The following is a 17,756-nucleotide window of genomic DNA, read 5'->3' as shown; positions in this document are numbered from 1 at the left end:
GTTTGTTCCAAACGATGAGCAGCGGAGTACCCCTTTAAGGCGTAGAATGAGATCTATAAGGCTATGTTCACATGCCAGAATTTCTGCACGGAATTCTGCAGTAAATTCTCAGAGATGAATTGCCTTTTCCACTTCAATGGAATTCCTGTAGTGGCAATTCTGCAGCAGAAATTCTGGTGTGTGAATGGAACAGCGGAATCCCATTGGAGTGTATTGGCTATAAATTCATGCAGAATCTTCATGCAGAAATTCTGGAGTGTAACAATAGCCTTACTTAGGCCTCGTCCAAATTGCTGATCGGACCCTTAACAGGTCGGATGCAAACGGCCATGTGAACCTAGCCTTAGCAGTCTTTGTGTCTCTGTGACATCATCTCGCCCCTCACCTCATTTGACCTGTGACAGCACTTTGTTTATTCAGAATACACAATGAATTGATAAAAGTTTTATTGAGCGTCTTATACTAAGTTCACACTGACGTTTTGCTCCGTCTGAATCCATTTGTCTTTTTTTGTTTTGTTTTGTTTTTTTGTGCCGAGTGGACCCAGAACAAGTCTAAGAACGACTGACACTATCTGGATCAAAGGATCCCATTGACTTGAATGGGGTCCACTGAGGATCTGGTAGTTTTTCGCCTGCCATTATATTTTTTGGTAAGTGTTGTTTTAGCACATTTTATTACTGCAAGCCATAGAGTGGGCAGTGAGAGAGCAGACAGCTGGTTCCTAGAGAGTTCTGGTTGAGCTGCAGTTTTGGAGTTTCTGTAGCAAGCACTTAGTAAACAAGTTACTCTTCTTCCTGTGTCACTGAGGAAGGTTTGCATGTGGGTAAAGTCCTACAGGTTTAGCCTGTTTGAGACCCTATGGTATGCAGATTGGTCGAAGAAGATTGTAAAATAAATACAATGCGAAGTATAGGGATTCCAAAGAATGTTTGTTGAAATGTAGAGTCTGCAGATTGCATGGGAAACTCTCGAGCTACAGATGATTTGCTTACATTAGAACCTATGTTATAATACATTCTTTTGTTCAACATTTCTGTGACAGGTTAACTGTACTAGAATGTAGATAAATGGGGCTTTCTGGTTTACATTATTTATGTTCCCTGTTAAAGATTTCTGACCTACTAGAGGGGTAGCTCTGCTGGATTTAAAGCTTTACGGTCATTACAACTTTTGACAGGTCGATCAGACATGCTAAAAGTTGCTGCTCATGCTCCTGAGACCTGCTGCGAGTTAGGATGGGTTCACACCACGCTTTTGCCATACTGTTATCAATCAGTTTTTCTAAAGAAAACTGGCAAAAAAACGGATGGAATCGTATGGGAAAAAGTAAACCGTATGCGTTTTTAAACCGTATACTGTTTTTAAAAGTGCATACGATGCGTCCGTTTTTATTTAAAAAAAAAAAACACAAGTTTTTGGAAATTTTGTCCATTTTTAATAGGAGGCGTGTTGCATGTTTTTTTCAACATGGACGTCAATGGGAAACGCACATTACTTTGCACATGCGCATTTGCATCCTAAAGTTCCCACTCAACACCCCTCCCATTAAAAATATATTTTTTAAAAATAAAAACGGATAGAACTGTATGCACTTTTAAAAACAGTATACGGTTTAAAAACTCATACGGTTTACTTTTTCCCATACTGTTCCAGCCGTTTTTTTTGCCATATGGTTTTCTGATTGAAAACAGTATGGCAAAAACGTGATGTAAACCCAGCCTTAGTTATTAGGTGGGAAGTGCGCTGCACCCCGGCTGGCCGAGAGATCCGTACATTTCTTTGCTGAAAAGGCCGGGTTCACACAGCAGAATTTCTGCACTGAATTCTGCATGAATTTATAGCCAGTTCACTTCAATGGAATTCCTGCAGCAGAAATTCTGCTGTGTGAATGGGACAGTGGAATCCCATTGAAGTGTATTGGCTATAAATTTATGCAGAATTTTTGTGCAGAAAATCTGCTGTGTGAACACTGCCTTAGACTTCCTCTTTCATCAATGACCATTAACGTGTTAAGACTTAAATATATACGTAAGGGTTAACCTCTCCTGACCTGTCCTTATTAACTCATGGAATTGCCCATGAACTCACAATTCTGGAAAATCTGTTCTTGTAGCTTTAGATTGCATATACTATTAAATGATGTGCCATAGCACAGCATTGATCATGGTTATCGGAGCTTCAATGTTCCAGGCTGTCATGGCTTTCTGCAGCATTTGAACACCGATCGGATGGCGAGGGGGCAGGTAGGGTCCCTCACACCGTCCTCTCAGCTGATCGGGACCCGAGCTAACAGCATGTATTTTTACTGCCTTTAGACGCCACAAACCACTTTAGTCATGATGTCTGGCATTAGCCTTGGGTTCTGGTTGATGAGAATAACTAGTATCCACCTTGTATAAAGTAAGAATCATATGGTGGGAGCTGACACAGGACTTTAATGTACGTTGTACTCGGGTGGAAAACACATTTTCTAACATCAACTGGTGCCAGAAAGTTAAACAGATTTGTAAATTACTTCTATTTAAAAATCTTAATCCTTTAAGTACTTATCATCTGCTGTATGCTCCATGGATAGTTGTGTAGTTCTTTTCAGTCTGACCACAGTTCTCTCTACTGACACCTCTGTCTGTGTCAGGAACTGTCCAGAGCAGGAGCACATCCCCATAGTAAACCTCTCCTGCTCCGGACAGTTCCTGACATGGACAGAGGTGTCAGCAGAGAGCACTGTGTTCAGACAGAAGAAGAACTATGCAACTTCCTCTGGAGTCTACAGCAGCTAAGTACTGGAAGGACTAAGATTTTTAAATAGAAGTAATTTACAGTAGAAAGAAGAATTGTCCAGCGCTGGGCTTGCAGGTAAAAGCTTGCTTTTATTTAGAAAATCCGACAGAAAACACCTAACAGAGGACAATGTCTGACAATGTCTGATTAAGCACTTAGGTGCGAAACGCGTCAGACATTGTCCTCTGTTAAGTGTTTTCTGTCAGATTTTCTAAATAAAAGCAAGCTTTTACCTGCAAGCCCAGCGCTGGACAATTCTTCTTTCTACTGCTGCACAAAGCCAAGGGCGGGACCGGCGTGTCCTTGCGCAGGTGCTCCGGATTCGGAGTGAGCGGCATTACTTGTTGCTTTCTTAGAAGTAATTTACAATTATGTAAAACTTTTCTGGCACCAGTTGATTAGAAAAAAAAATAGTTTTCAACCAGAGTACCCCTTTAAGGCATTTAGCGGTGCCTTTAAACTAACCAGTCAGAGATGACAGAGCCAGATAGTGTAGGGAGACACCTCCAGCTGGTAACATCTGGCTGTTTAGTCACACATTTTTGGTAAGAATAACCAAAGAACTACAGTGGTCCCTCAACATATGATATTAATTGGTTCCAGGAGAACCATCATATGTTGAAACCATCATATGTAGAGTACATATGTCTATGTAAAAATAGTAATTGGTTCTGGGGCCTCGGAACCATTGTATGTTGAATACATATCTCTATGGGAAACTGCCAATTGGTTCTGGGATGACCATTGTATGTGGAGTGTATGGGGAGTGTTTAACAAACCAGGGTGCCTCCAGCTGTTGCACAACTACAACTCCCAGCATGCATGTACAGCCATTGACTGTCTGGGCATGCTGGGAGTTAAAGTTTTGCAACAGCTGGAGGCACACTGATAGGGAAACATTGATGTATGGGGTGTATAGTGTGTATATGTATTGTATGTGATGTGTGACACCGCATACAGTACTGTACAGTTCTTTAAATACCTTCAGGGGGGGACAGAATGTCCTCCGTTACAATCCTGCCGACTACAGCTCTATAGGAAAGGAAGGGGAGCAGCTCATTGGATGCCTGCAGCAAGATGGCTATTGGCTATGGCTGCACTGGGGGGGGCTTACACGGAGCTCACAGTGGAAGCCTGCGTGAGTTAGCAGGACAGCATGTGAGTAACAGGAGGCAGAACGGGGCACATTAAACAACTGTCTGTCATTTTCTGAAGTTGTCAGCGCTGTCAGATAGCTGTTTGTACGATGGCCCCGACACACAGCAGCATCATCATATGTCGAGGCTGCCTTCAACATACGATGGGCTCTGAGAGGCCATCATATGTTGAAATGATCATATGTTGGGGCCATCATAAGTCGGGGGATCACTGTATACAATAAAGAGCTATAAGATCTTCCTTAATTATTATTGGCTGAGGAGTACAAGGATTTATTAGCCAGATCAGGAGATGTCACAAGTTCTATGTAAATGAAATCTATAAGACAAGGTCATCCTTCAAATCAATTCTTTAACCTCTTCTTTTTTTTTTTTTCCATATTCATAAAATGGGCTGACCCAGGGAAAGCAGCACTAAAGTTGGACCTCTGCTGAATATGAAGCCCTATGTAAGGGAATCCTATTAAATCTACAGATATGTACTCATACAAGCCAAAATAGCAGAAAACCATGTACACTTTGGCTTATAGGAGTTTTGAAAGAATACAGTTGAAGCACTCCGGAGCACCTCTGCAGTAATGGAAAGGCTACTATCCATATGTACTTATATAGCATTATCAATCACCGCCCCCAGGGGGAGTATTGGGAATTGGGCTCCCCTCGGGAGTACAGCAGACTCTTAATTATTATTCTGTCTGCTGTATTCTTTTAGTAAATCTATTAGCCAAGATATTTTTTAGCTATTTTGGTAACTGAGAGTATAAACCTGTTTACGTAATATATTGCCCCTACAGAGGACAAAATAAAATATATTTAGCTGACCAGTCTGCTTTAGGTATGGCTACATGTTAACTTGTGGCTTCACCCAAACACAAAAACACGGAGGCTCAACCTCTATATCAGAGTACATATCAGGGTGCAAAGCAGTATATCCCAATAGCCATAAACAAAACAAAGCGACAATATTCCATATAAAATATTCATCTTTATTAGCAAAAAATATACAAAAATACATGGGTACAAAAAGACACGGGGAGATTTATCAAAACCTGTCCAAAGGAAAAGTTGCCCATAGCAATCAGATCACTGCTTTCAATTTGCAGAGGCCTTTTTAAAAATGAAAGATGCGATCTGGGCAACTTTTCCTTTGGACAGGTTCTGATAAATCTGGGCCACAGTGCAATTAAAAACAATTAAAATTGCTCTAACCAGAGGAACCTCCTACAAAAACATGAGGATGATATAACCACCATCATGGGGGCACATGTATATAAATGGTGGGAAGATAATACCGCTCAGTCCATCTAGAGCCCCAACCCCATGTGTAAACCATATATGTGGCAGAAAAACAATACCTAGTGTACAGAATAAAATTACACAGTATAACATCAAAGTAATGCTGCCCTATACTTTATACACAGAGTGAACTGGCTATCATACAGAGCAAAAATATAGCAATGAATGTAATAGTAAAACCTGCAAACCAGTGCAGGATACCAGACGGGGATTAGACGGATGCAGGTATGAACAGGTCACAACATGGGCCCAACCCCCCCCCCCAGAGCCCCATGCGTTCTGTCGCTGTTAGGCAACTTCCACAGGGAACTTGTGGCTTCAATGTGTGATGTTGCTCTGAAGAAATTCTAACTTGTTTTTATGTTTGTGTAGAAATCCTGCAGGTTTGAATGCTGACTAACATGTGGCAATAGCTTTTCTTAGTTGCGATATAACCGCTCATTGCTCTGAGATGTACTGATCAACGAGGCACTTGTTGCTTCCACTCTCTGTGCTTTAAAACATGTTTTACTTCTCAAGTGCATCTTAAAAATATTTCTTTGGAATACCCCTTTTTGTTTAAAACTGCTCAGGGTGGAGGATAAGTAATGATCATGTATTCACCTGTTGCTATTTCTCTATCGGTGCCATTTTCTGCCCTATCGGTGCCATTTTCTGCCGTCAGTTCTTCCTGTTCTCTGTCCCTACACATGGGTAGTGCTGACAATCACTGGCCGCAGTGGTGAATTTGCCTTAGTTATTTGTTCAGCGGTCTTTTCTTATGTCACAAAGCAAGATACGGAGGCACTCGAGTCTTCAGCAGTGAATTTATTTAGGAATAGGTCATACAGCAATGCCTGGCTGACAAATCAGGCATTGCTGTATGACCTATTCCTGAATAAATTCACTGCTGAAGACTCGAGTGCCTACATATCTTGCTTTGTGATTTCGGCTCTGCTATTCTGTATGAGCACCGGGGTATCGGCAGAGGGATTCGTGAGTAGCGGTTGTTGTGCAACTACAGTGCATCATGTGCATCTGAGTGGTAATCAAATGGTAACATTCCTCAATTTCATGGGTCCTGGAACCCGGTGCTTGTCAGGAGCACAGAGAATATACCAGGAACACACAGGGGAGAACCAGATTTGCGGCAGACCTACAAGGACCAAGGCTAGGTGAACATCTCCATGCCCCTATTACCGTATTTATGGGGGTATACCATGCACCGGCCTATAACGAGCACCCTTATTTTTCCAAGGAAATTTGGGGAAAAAATATTTTTTTTTTGCCCAAATATCCTTGTTAAAATCAGTGTGCGTGTGTGTGCATGTATACCCCGATAAACTGTTTCTGGCCCCGCAGAAGCCGCCGCAGATCAATGATTGATTTAAAGCGGGCGCTTTAAATCAATGAACTGCAGGGCTTCTGCAGTTTAAGCTCCGGCGTCGTCCTGAACTGTCACTGTGCGCCGCGCACTGACAGTGACGTCGCGTTGAGGAAGTCACTCGTCGTTGAGCACAGCAACAGCCCAGGATGCTGCCGGAGCCTGAAGGAGCGCGGTCCCTGGGACAGGCAGCTATTAAACCGGGGATGGGAGTGGGAATCAGGCAGCGGCGGGACTCTGGCCCCAGGTCAGGCAACCATAAAACCGGGGACGGGGAGGGAATCGGGCAGCGGGACTCTGGCCCTGCAGAAGCCGCTGCAGTTCATTGATTTAAAGCTCCCGCTTTAAATCATTGATCTGCATCAGCTTCTGCCGGGCCAGAAACAGTTTATCGGCGTGTAACACGTATAACAATTTTAGCCTAAAAAATGCATGTTATATGCCGAAAAATACGGTATTTCTTAGGACAATGTTTCCCAACTAGGGTGCCTCCAGCTGTTGCAAAACTACAACTCCCAGCATGCACAGACAGCCAAAAGCTGTCCAGGCATGATGGGAGTTGTAATTATGCCACAGCTGGAGACCCCTGGTTGCAAAACAGTGACTTAGTATTTGAATTTCGGTGGCGGCCTAGCCCCAGACCCTGCATGTGTGATGTGGTGCCGGGCCGATGCTGTAGGTAAGCACAAATTTTCCCAGGAGGCAATTCCCATAAATCGTGATTCGATTGTGATTGCGATATATTGTGCAGCCCCAAATAAACTCCCCACAATTTATTTTCCCCGGTATTTACTAAGGTTTCCCTACATTTTCCACTTTCCCTACACTTTGCTTTTTTTACACATGTTCTGATCTGTGGGGTTTTCCTCAGCTGAAATCCACCACATTTTCTGTGGAAACTTTAGTAAATATGTTGGGATTTTGTGAAAATGTCGGGAACATGCCCCTGTTCTGTGACCACGCCCCCTTTCCCAGATGACCACGCCCCCTTTTCAGGTTTTCTTAGCAAAATGGAGAGTTAGTTGTTTTTTTTTTTTTCAATTCAGGCGCAATTTGAGGTGCATATTCTGGCCAAGACATGTCGGGTTTGCAATAGTAAATGAGGGCCAGTGTGTATTTATTAGGGATGTCCCGATACCATTTTTTTAAAGACCAAGTATGAGTACAGATACTTTTTTTTTATTTTATTTTTTTAAGCACTTGCCGATACCAATTACCGATACTTTTTTAAAATGTCACGTGACAGTTTTTTTTTTCCTTTAATGGGGAAAAAGGGTGTTTTTTTTTTATTTTTTAATGAGTGCTTTTTTTATGTAAAAAAAATATATATATTTTTTTATTTTATGTAAACTTTTTGAAAAGGGGAGTGATTAAAATGTTTATTATGGAAGGGGTTAATTCACATTTATAACTATTATTTATTTTTTATAAGTTTATTTATTACACATTTTTCTAATTTTTTCTAGTCCCCATAGGGCACTATTACATGCAATCTGTAAATTGCATACACTGATCAATGCTATCGGTGCTCCTTTATTACTGCCTGCCATGGATGGCTGCTGTAAATGAGCGATGATAGGACGGCACAGAGCATTGTAAGGGACCTCTGGTCGTCCTCTTAGCTGATTGGGACACCGCGATTTCATTGTGGTGATCCCGATCAGCATCCCTGAGCTAATTGGTGGTTGCTCTCAGGACTTATAGACACTGCAATAAACTTTTATTGTAGCATCTAAAAGGTTAAAGCGGGTCCTGGCTATGATGCATGCTCAGCTGCTGAGCGTGCTGCATAGCTTGGGTGTGGGCACAAGGCATAAATGTATGCCCTGCATCCTCTAGGAGTTGATCCGCGTGGAGAGTGCTGGCGGTTTACCGCACTTCTGTGATACCTGACGATGGGAGTTCTGCTGGCAGGTATCAGATTAGGTATCGGGGACATTTGCATGTGTACAAGTACTCATTCAAATGTCCAGTATCGGTCCCAATACTAGTATCGGGACATCCCTAGTATTATTATATTAACTTATAGTTGTATAAGTTAAAATAGCAACTCTGCAAATAGTTTGAACATTTTACCTTTGTCTTCATGGTTGCAAGCAAAGGACAAACCCTGTCTAATCTGAGCCTGCAGTCACTCTCTTTCATCTGTCCCTTACCTAACATAAATTTGTGTGTGTTTCTTGGAAAATCGTATCTCTAATCTTACCTCTGGCCCAACAAAATACAATTAATACAAAAATGAATCAAATGTGAACAAGTGTAATTTACAGGGAATATTAGTGGTGCCTATGGAAGCGGTATAATGGTACAGTGTTTTCCATCATGTACACTTTCATGTCTCCTCTTAGTCCCATCTGCAAACAGTGGATGAAGACAGTCGCACGTGAGTGCAGCCGATATTTGACAGAAGACATGTTAGGTCTGCCATGCCTTTAATCTTGACTCTGCAGATTGCCCATTCTGGCGAGTCCTCTGTTTGCATCTGATGGAGCAGAGCTGAAAAGGTTTGGGTCTGCAGATGGAGGAGAAGATAAGGGATGGAAAAGAGTTGTTATCTCCCTCATTTGCTGCTAGTTACAATTATGGAGGAAATGACAGGCCGCCTTTCCCTCACTTACTGTGCAATTTTCCATATTTCAGTATCGATCACATCTAATTACAAACCCTGTCTGTCTGAGCTGGAAATGGTGTAAAAGCTCATTTTAGAAGAAGAGACACATTATTGGACATTAGGAAACTGTACGAAAATTCAATTTGCTGTACAGATCAAATACACACAAACCAGATCTAAATGTCAGATGACTGTAAATTAGATTTAGCTTCTTATACAATACTTGTCTTCTGGATGAAGCTCCAGATTTGGATGCATGAGCAGAAACTTGGTGTTCCCCATAAATTTCCTTCCAGATGAGAGTGCATAGTATTAGCTGCTCTGCTCGCTCTGAGAATCTTGTGCCTTCCCATCTTGGTCCTTTGCCAGTAAACTTCAGCATGCAGGAGTCTCCTTTCTTTGCCTCTTCCATAAAGCAGTTGGGCACTGACAAGAGTTCCTCAGAGCTCCGACCTTGGGGCATGTGTAAATGTTTGATCAAGCCATACTCTTCTGGAATTCTTCCTCCCAGACAGTAAATGTTTGTCTTGAGGTACGTATGATGACTCTCCTACTAGATCCTAAATTATCACTGCCATACATCCTTCAAGTGAGGTTGTAGAGATGTAGTTTGGGAGTATTTGTCTTTTCTCTGTTGTTTGCTTCATAGTGATGTTCTCAAGTGTCTTTACTTGTCTGAGTGACCAGATGTCTGTTTAGATCTACAGCAAAGTTCTTTCTCCCTGAACTTCTATGGACTATTAAGGAAACTGTATTTCAGATGAGTTATCATCTGCTACTTTCTTCCCTACAGCATCTTAGAAAATACTGTTTGCAGATCCCTTTTAGTTCTTTTTAGTTTGTAGTTAGTAGATTTTGCCCCCCATGTTTTTTTTTTTTTATTTTAATTTTTTTTATTTTTTCTGGTTTGGGCGTTCTAGATTAGAAAAGTAGAAAAAGATCCCCTAGCTCTGGAACCAATGTCTTGCTGTAGAACAGTTTTCTTAAAGCGTTGACTGTTTTACTGATCTTAAAATCTAATCTAACATTATACTTTGTTAGTTTATTGGATTGTACCACGCTGTCATTGCTAGCGCTTAATTCAATGCTATAATGTTATTACAGTCATGCATTATCTCTTGTATTGCTTCAGGATGGACTGCATTCAGTCAGAAAATGCCACTCCAGGGTGTGTGGGGTTTTCTTTTTTTGTGAGGTTTTTTCTTTGTGATATATATAATCACTTTAGATCTGTATTGACTTTTATAGAACGTTCAGATCGGATGGATATTTCCGTTCCATAGTACATGTGCTGTACATTCCCTTTTAGCTATTTCTAAATGTTATTTATAGGACTTTGTTCACACAGTACTGTTGCAATCTAACCTGTTAAGAGTCCGTTCGGCACCAAACGGACCCTTTGCACAATGTACGCTACCGGGGCCCAACAAAACTTGAATGGGGTCTGTCGGGTGTCCTTTATCTTAGGGGAGTTAAGCAGAATAAAAAATATTGCAGGTCAAATTTGTTTATCTGCTTTTGGGACAGAGTTCCCTTTAGCGGAGCTCAATGGTAATGTGAACATAGCCTAATGTAATTTATTACTTTTATGTATATATTGTAGCTTTTTTTAAAAGTTGTTTACATGTTTGGAAATGCTTGCTGGTCATTGTATTTTAGTTTATTGTTTATAAACTAATGTTGGTGATGTAGGGATTAGGATCATGTTATCTTTATTTTTTTTTGTCATACATTTATCCTACATAGTAGAAAAGTTCCTTGTGTATACAGTCAATGGAGGCTGTGGTGCATGTTGAACAGTGGCTCCCTAGGCTATAATGCTATACAGTTTGGCGAGCCAACAAAAAACACTACCAAAATAGCAAAGTGAAAGTGTACATGCAGTAATTTACTACACCAAAATATAGAAAAATGTACACAACCATCAAATAAAATAGACAAATCTTTATTGAGAAAATACTGTGAAAACATCACATTAAAAGATATACAAGAGCACCAGCACACTTACTGAACAGTATATACTGATTAAAGCCAATAAATACTAAAGCCCAAGGCACAAAAAAGAAGGGGAAAGCAATACAAGGAATGAGGGCAAAGACTAAACGGATAAAGTGTAGCAAGTAAGCAAGTGTTACATGACATTGGGCACCAGATCATCATGCACAGAGAGTAAAGTAAAAGTTTGGGGGTGATGAACAAAAAGTACCTAAATACTATAAGTGGAGCCAGACTCATCCATCCATACATACTTGCATACTTACATACATACATACTTACATACATACATACGCCAACACACATTTTGCTTGGGCACTTAGCTGCCAAATGTTTTTTTTTTTTTGCTCTTCTTTTAATAGCACAGGCCTATTTTAGCTCCTATAGTTTTTATGTGGAATTGTGGTGAAATATTTTTACATGAGAAATAAATAAAATACAGTATTAATAATTGTGTGATCGTGCTTAATGGCATGTTGTGTAGTACTATTTATTGCGCCAACAATGTGTTTTCGTGTTTCCCAAAAACATGACTACAGCTAAGTCTCTGTATGTAAAATTACCCAAAATGTTGTTAGTTATTTCATGCTATAACATAAACAAGAATAAAAATAGAATTTGAATGTAGATTTCACCCTGCTGAATTTCTACTTTTTCCTCCTTGAGCCAAAAAAGGAAGATATAAACGTGAACATAGAAGTACAGTTAATAAATGTCCTAAATGTTGCGTTCAACTGGTCACTAAAAATGATCACATTCTCGTTGTATGATTCTTAATAAAAATACATATATATCTGCCTTCCTCTCCTCAATGTTGTGACAGCTACCCTAATGCATATCGTGCTTTGATTACCATACCCCCCCGAATTGGATTTCAGCTACTTTAAGATAAACATCCAGATTTCTATTTAAGGAAGTAAAATGGTAAAGGCATGGAAAACGACTAAAAATAGTAGCGGCTAATTTTTTTTTTTTTATCCAAATACAGATGAGGCTGAAAACATACTTTGCCTGCCGATTTACAGCTATGGGAAAGCACATTTATTCTATAGTATGTAAGAAAAACAAAGTGATCTGCAATTTTATTCATCAGATTAGTTTTTCTCTGTATAAAAAGAATGAAATTGAAATATAAAAGAAAAGCCTTTATGTAGATGTTTGCACATATGTCATCTTTTCCATAGTAATCCTACAGACTTTGTTGTGGTAGAGTTTTATGTAGAGTTTTTACTTATTTTATTAGTGTAAAAAAATGAACCTTGTAAGGTCTTTAAATAAACATTTTGAAAATTAGTGATAGAACAGAAGCCAGAAACTTCTATAGGTTAAAAAACAGAATATATTATTAATACAATAATAATACTGCAGACTGTAAAGATATCTGCAGAGAGTGGCGGCTGCTGCTGCATGTGATTTAATAACACCAAATAAATTGCATTGCGTGTACTTTCCCATTAGTTAAAAAAAAAAAAGCCTCATAAAAGCTCTGACAAGATCTATTACAAAGTTTTTTTTTTTTACTTGATTTTCCAAGTTTTTTTGAGATTTCAGAATTTGGAGAAGAAGTCGTCACTTTGAGCTCTTTATGAACAATTGTAGAGCACATTATCCTGATATAGGCCAGTGCCATTAGGAAATACCATTGCCATGAAAACATGAACTTCAGTGTTTCCCAACCAGGGTGTCCGGGCATGCTGGGAGTTGTAGTTTTTGCAACAGCTGGATGCACCCTGGTTGGGAAACACTGATGTACTGTAACTGCTACTATGTTTAGGTAGGTGGTACATGTCAAAGTAATATCTACAACCCATGGTTTGCTATCAGAATCTTGCTAGCGTGCCTTTTACTACTTGCTAGCGTGCCTTTTTTCCATGATTCATTCTGCTACCATGTCTCCCCCAAATACTGGACCAACATCTGGCCACATCATTTAAAATGCCGCCTTCTTCCACTGCTCCAGGGTCCAGTTTGGATGCCCATATGCTCATTTTGACAGTAGCCAGGAGTCACTGTGGCCCATCTGGCTGGCTAGTGTAACATGACATATCAAGAGTGACTCAAGATGCAAATGTTGCTCAACAGACCCCTTTGAATTTAATATTTTACTTTGTGTAATAATATATACATTATTAAAAGTACCTGTCATCAAATAAATTGTTCTAAACTAACTCGGGCTATATTCTCTAACTACTCCTAACACCCCTCCAGCCCTTAAAAAAAAAAAAAAAAAAAAATTCAGAGCTTTAAAGCGGTATTCCAGGAAAGAACTTTTTTATATATATCAACTGACTCCAGAACGTTACAGATTTGTAAATTACTTCTATTAAAAAAAAATCTTAATCCTTCCAATAATTATCAGCTGGTAAAGTTAAGTTGTTCCTTTCTGTCTGGCAACAGTGCTCTCTGCTGACATCTCTACTTGGGAACTGCACAGAGTAGAAGAGGTTTGCTATGGGGATTTGCTTCTACTCTCAACATTTCCCGAGACAGGTGTCCTCAGAGAGCATTTAGACAGAAAAGACCAACTCAACTTCAGCAGCTCATAAGTACCAAAAGGATTAAGAGTTTTTAATAGAAGTAATTTACAACTTTCTGGAGCCAGTTGATTTATATAAAAAAAAATGTTTTTCCCTGGAATAACCCCTTTTAAAAAGCTGTGTATCGTACCTTTCTTCTTGCTTCTGCGATTTCGCAGCAGGAGAAAGTGGCATTTCCCAGCAGACATGATATCACTGAAGCCTGCTGGGGGACCACTTCTGCCCTCTCATAGTTGCAGTGCTGTGACGAATGTGCATGCAGGCTCTGTGCATGTTTCAGCCTGTGTTGCTATCAGTGAGGCTTTCCTTCAGCTTTCAGTCTGTGGAGATTTTACTTTTTGTGCAGCTGACAATCAAGCTCAGAGCAGAGAAACACTTCCTGAGTTCGGACTCAGGCCGGGAGGAGACCAAACTCACTGTATTAATTGTGGCAGGGAACAGAGCCACCTAGTGGCTGTTTTTTTTTATATTACTATGTTTATTTATTTTAAACGTAGTTATGTTGATAACTTTAAAAGCAAGTTAATGGGAAAGTGTTTAACCCCTTAACGACGCAGGACGTATATTTACGACCCTGCATCACATTGCGTCGGTCCCGGTGCTCATCAACGGCCGGGACCCGCGGCTAATACCACACCTCACCGATCGCGGCAATGTGTGGTATTAAGCCTTTAGAAGCTGACCGCCGCTTCTAAAGCGAAAGTATCCCGGCTAGTCAGTCGGGCTGTTCGGGACCGTTGCGGTGAAATCGCGGCGTCCCAAACAGCTTACAGGACACCGGGAGGGCCCTTACCTGCCTCCTCTGTGTCCGATCGACGAGTGACTGCTCCAGGCAGGAGCAGTCAAGCGCCGATAACACTGATGACAGGGGTGTTAATACAAGCCAGTGATCAGCATAGGAGATCAGTGTGTGCAGTGTTATAGGTCCCTATGACACCTATAACATTGCAAAAAAAAGTTAAAAAAAGTGTTAATAAAGGTCATATAACCCCTTCCCTAATAAAAGTTTGAATCGCCCTCCTTTTCCCATAAAAAAAATAAGTGTAAATAAAAAAAAAATAAACATATGTGGTATCGCCGCGTGCGTAAATGTCCGAACTATAAAAATATATAGTTAATTAAACCGCACAGTCAATGGCGTACGCACAAAAAAATTCCAAAGTCCAAAAAAGCGTATTTTGGTAACTTTTTATACCATTAAAAAATGAATAAAAAGTTATTAAAAAGTCCGATCAAAACAAAAATTGTACCGTTAAAAACTTCAGATCACGGCGCAAAAAATGAGTCCACATACCGCCCTGTACGTGGAAAAATAAATAAGTTACAGGGGTCAGAAGATTACATTTTTAAACGTATAAATTTTCCTGCATGTAGTTATGATTTTTTCCAGAAGTGCGACAAAATCAAACCTATATAAGTAGGGTATCATTTTAACCGTATGGACCTACATAATAAAGATAAGGTGTCATTTATACCGAAATATGCACTGCGAAGAAACGGAAGCCCCCAAAAGTTACAAAATGAAGTTTTTTCTTCGATTTTGTCGCACAATGATTTTTATTTCCGTTTCGCCGTGAATTTTTGGGTAAAATGACTGTCACTGCAAAGTCGAATTGGTGACGCAAAAAATAAGCCATCATATGGATTTTTAGGTGGAAAATTGAGAGGGTTATGATTTTTAAAAGGTAAGGAGGAAAAAACGAAAGTGCAAAAACTGAAAAACCCTGAGTCCTTAAGGGGTTAATTACACAAGGAACACTATATATTAAAAGTTTTATTTGGTGATAGGTTCTCTTTAATAATATGGGGGGAAAAGAGACTGTTGTTCCAGATGTACCTGGGTCCCTTTGCAATCTGCTGGCTGTGGGGACACTGATACATTATGCTGTAGAGCAGCCCTTGGTGCATCGCTGCTTGGCTCTTTTAGAAGTCGGTCATGCAACATGTGGTATTAAGTTGCTGGATTTTGGAACTTGTTTTTGTCTGACAACTACTCAAACTTAACATGCAAATGAGGGATGTTAGAAGTGACATTGTAAACTCTTAACACCCCGAAAGATCTGCAGTTTTTCAACAGCACAGCAACTAAAATGCACTGAAAGTGACATCTCAATTGCACTTACTTTATGGTTGTCCAGTTGACAGATCATGCAGCTGAGCAGAGTGCAGAGAGAGCTGCTCTACACAACTATACAGATCAATGCAAGTATTCTATTCTAAAAACAGAACGGTGACGCACTAAATGCCAAATACAAGGAATTAGGTTGATTAATCGTCCAGCCCTTGTCAGTCGCTCAGATCCTTCTGCTGGCCAGTAACTGCTGCTTCCAACATACCCGCTCCAGGAGCCGACAGATCACTTGCTGCCTTATATATCCCACTCTGTCAGGTAATCAGGAGCCATGGAAAGCTGAGTGCCCTCACTGTTGGAAAATTGGCTTTCTGGCTCGCAGTTGATAAAAGTCCATATGGTATTTATCAAAGATAAAAAGCTTTCTGTGAGCTGTAAAGCTATATAAGGAGTAGCACTAATATTCTAAAATTACATTAAAATTTATTACAGTTCCTTTTGGCCAGAAATTGTGTTACTCCTTATGTACACACACACAACTGCTTATCCTGGAAAGTTAGTTGAAAGATTAGTGACTATTTATTTGATCTCAGTTAATTTCATCTTTTGGCACAAAGGATAGCCTAAATCGCTTAAATGTACAATGCTTCAGTTTTTAATTTATTTATTTTAAGCCAACGCTAGAAGCGATTCAGTAGGGATGGGGTTTATAAAGGATAGATCGGATCTGTTTTTGCCCTTGGCTCAAAGATTTTATAAAAAAAGTTCACCAGCAGTTCTCTAAATTAAAATGTTTTTGCGCCACACTCACTTAGGCTGCTTTCACACTATCAAATTCATCCGTTAAATGATCTGTTATAAATGTCCGCTAGGAAAGCATTAAAAACAGATGTTAAACGTCCGTTACAAAATCCCATTCAAGTCTATGGGATTTTTTGATTATTCGTTATGGCCCGTCATGAATAACGGACGTTAATTGTGACGGAAGAAAAAAAGGCACATGCACTAATTTTTCTTCCGTCACAAGAAACGGGTAAATTAACGGCCTTTATTTTTAACCTTGAAGTATATGGCAAACGGATGAGCCTTTATGTCATCCATTTGCACCCGGTTTAGAATATCCGTTATTACTTCTGAGCATGCGCAGAAGAGGTGACATCAGCAGACTCCTGCAGTGCTGAGGGACTACTACTGCTCCTCCCATCATGGAACAGACTTGTTTCCATGATGGGAGTAGTAATTCCCTGGCTGCGGGAGTCTGCCGGTGGCTGGGGAGGCTACATTAGTGTTTGTACTACAACCCCCATCATGGAACAGACTCTTTTCAAATAAAAGTGCTGCGTTGGGGAAAGATATATATATATATATATATATATATATATATATATATATATATATATATATATATATATATATCATATATATAGCGATAGGATGGCTTTGGGGGTGGGGGGGGTATATATCTTGCCCCCGTCAGCACTTCTATATATTTTGCCCCAGTGCATTTATATATGTTCCCCCCGCAGCGCATTTATATATTGTCCCCCGCAGCGCATTTATATATTGTTCCCCCTGCAGTGCTATCATAAGCCCCTGGCAGCCCTATGAATGAAAAGTATTCTACAGCAGCGCATCTGGCTGGGGTGATGCGCTGCTGAAAGAATACTTGTCAAAGATTTGCCCTTGGCTCAAAGATTTTATAAAAAAGTGAACCAACAGTTCTCTAAATTAAAATGTTTTTGCGCCACACTCACTTAGGCTGCTTTCACACTATCAAATTCATCCATTAAATGATCTGTTATAAATGTCCGCTAGGAAAGCGTTAAAAACGGATGTTAAACGTGCGTTACAAAATCCCATTCAAGTCTATGGGATTTTTTGATTATCCGTTATGGCCCATCATGAATAACGGACGTTAATTGTGACGGAAGAAAAAAAGGCA

At 40.1% G+C, this 17,756-nt stretch overlaps 1 protein-coding gene across 7 annotated transcripts in view; it reads left to right on the top strand.

Annotated features, from left to right (window-relative positions):
* DGKH (diacylglycerol kinase eta) overlaps positions 1–17,756 on the top strand; it is a 283,882-nt gene that overhangs the window by 87,926 nt on the left and 178,200 nt on the right. The window contains exon 1 of one of the 7 annotated variants that reach the window (XM_056555454.1): positions 9,622–9,743. The exons of the other annotated variants lie outside the window; for them this stretch is intronic. Coding sequence (XP_056411429.1) covers positions 9,681–9,743 — 63 coding nt within the window. The 5' untranslated portion in view covers positions 9,622–9,680. Of the gene's footprint in view, positions 1–9,621; positions 9,744–17,756 lie in introns of those variants that run through there. 7 annotated transcript variants of the gene reach the window in all.

The sequence above is a fragment of the Hyla sarda genome, chromosome 2 (assembly GCF_029499605.1).
Source record: "Hyla sarda isolate aHylSar1 chromosome 2, aHylSar1.hap1, whole genome shotgun sequence".
NCBI classification, from domain to species: domain Eukaryota; kingdom Metazoa; phylum Chordata; class Amphibia; order Anura; family Hylidae; genus Hyla; species Hyla sarda.
The sequence above is the reverse complement of the archived record's forward strand: the minus strand, read 5'-3'. Positions and strand labels throughout refer to the sequence as shown.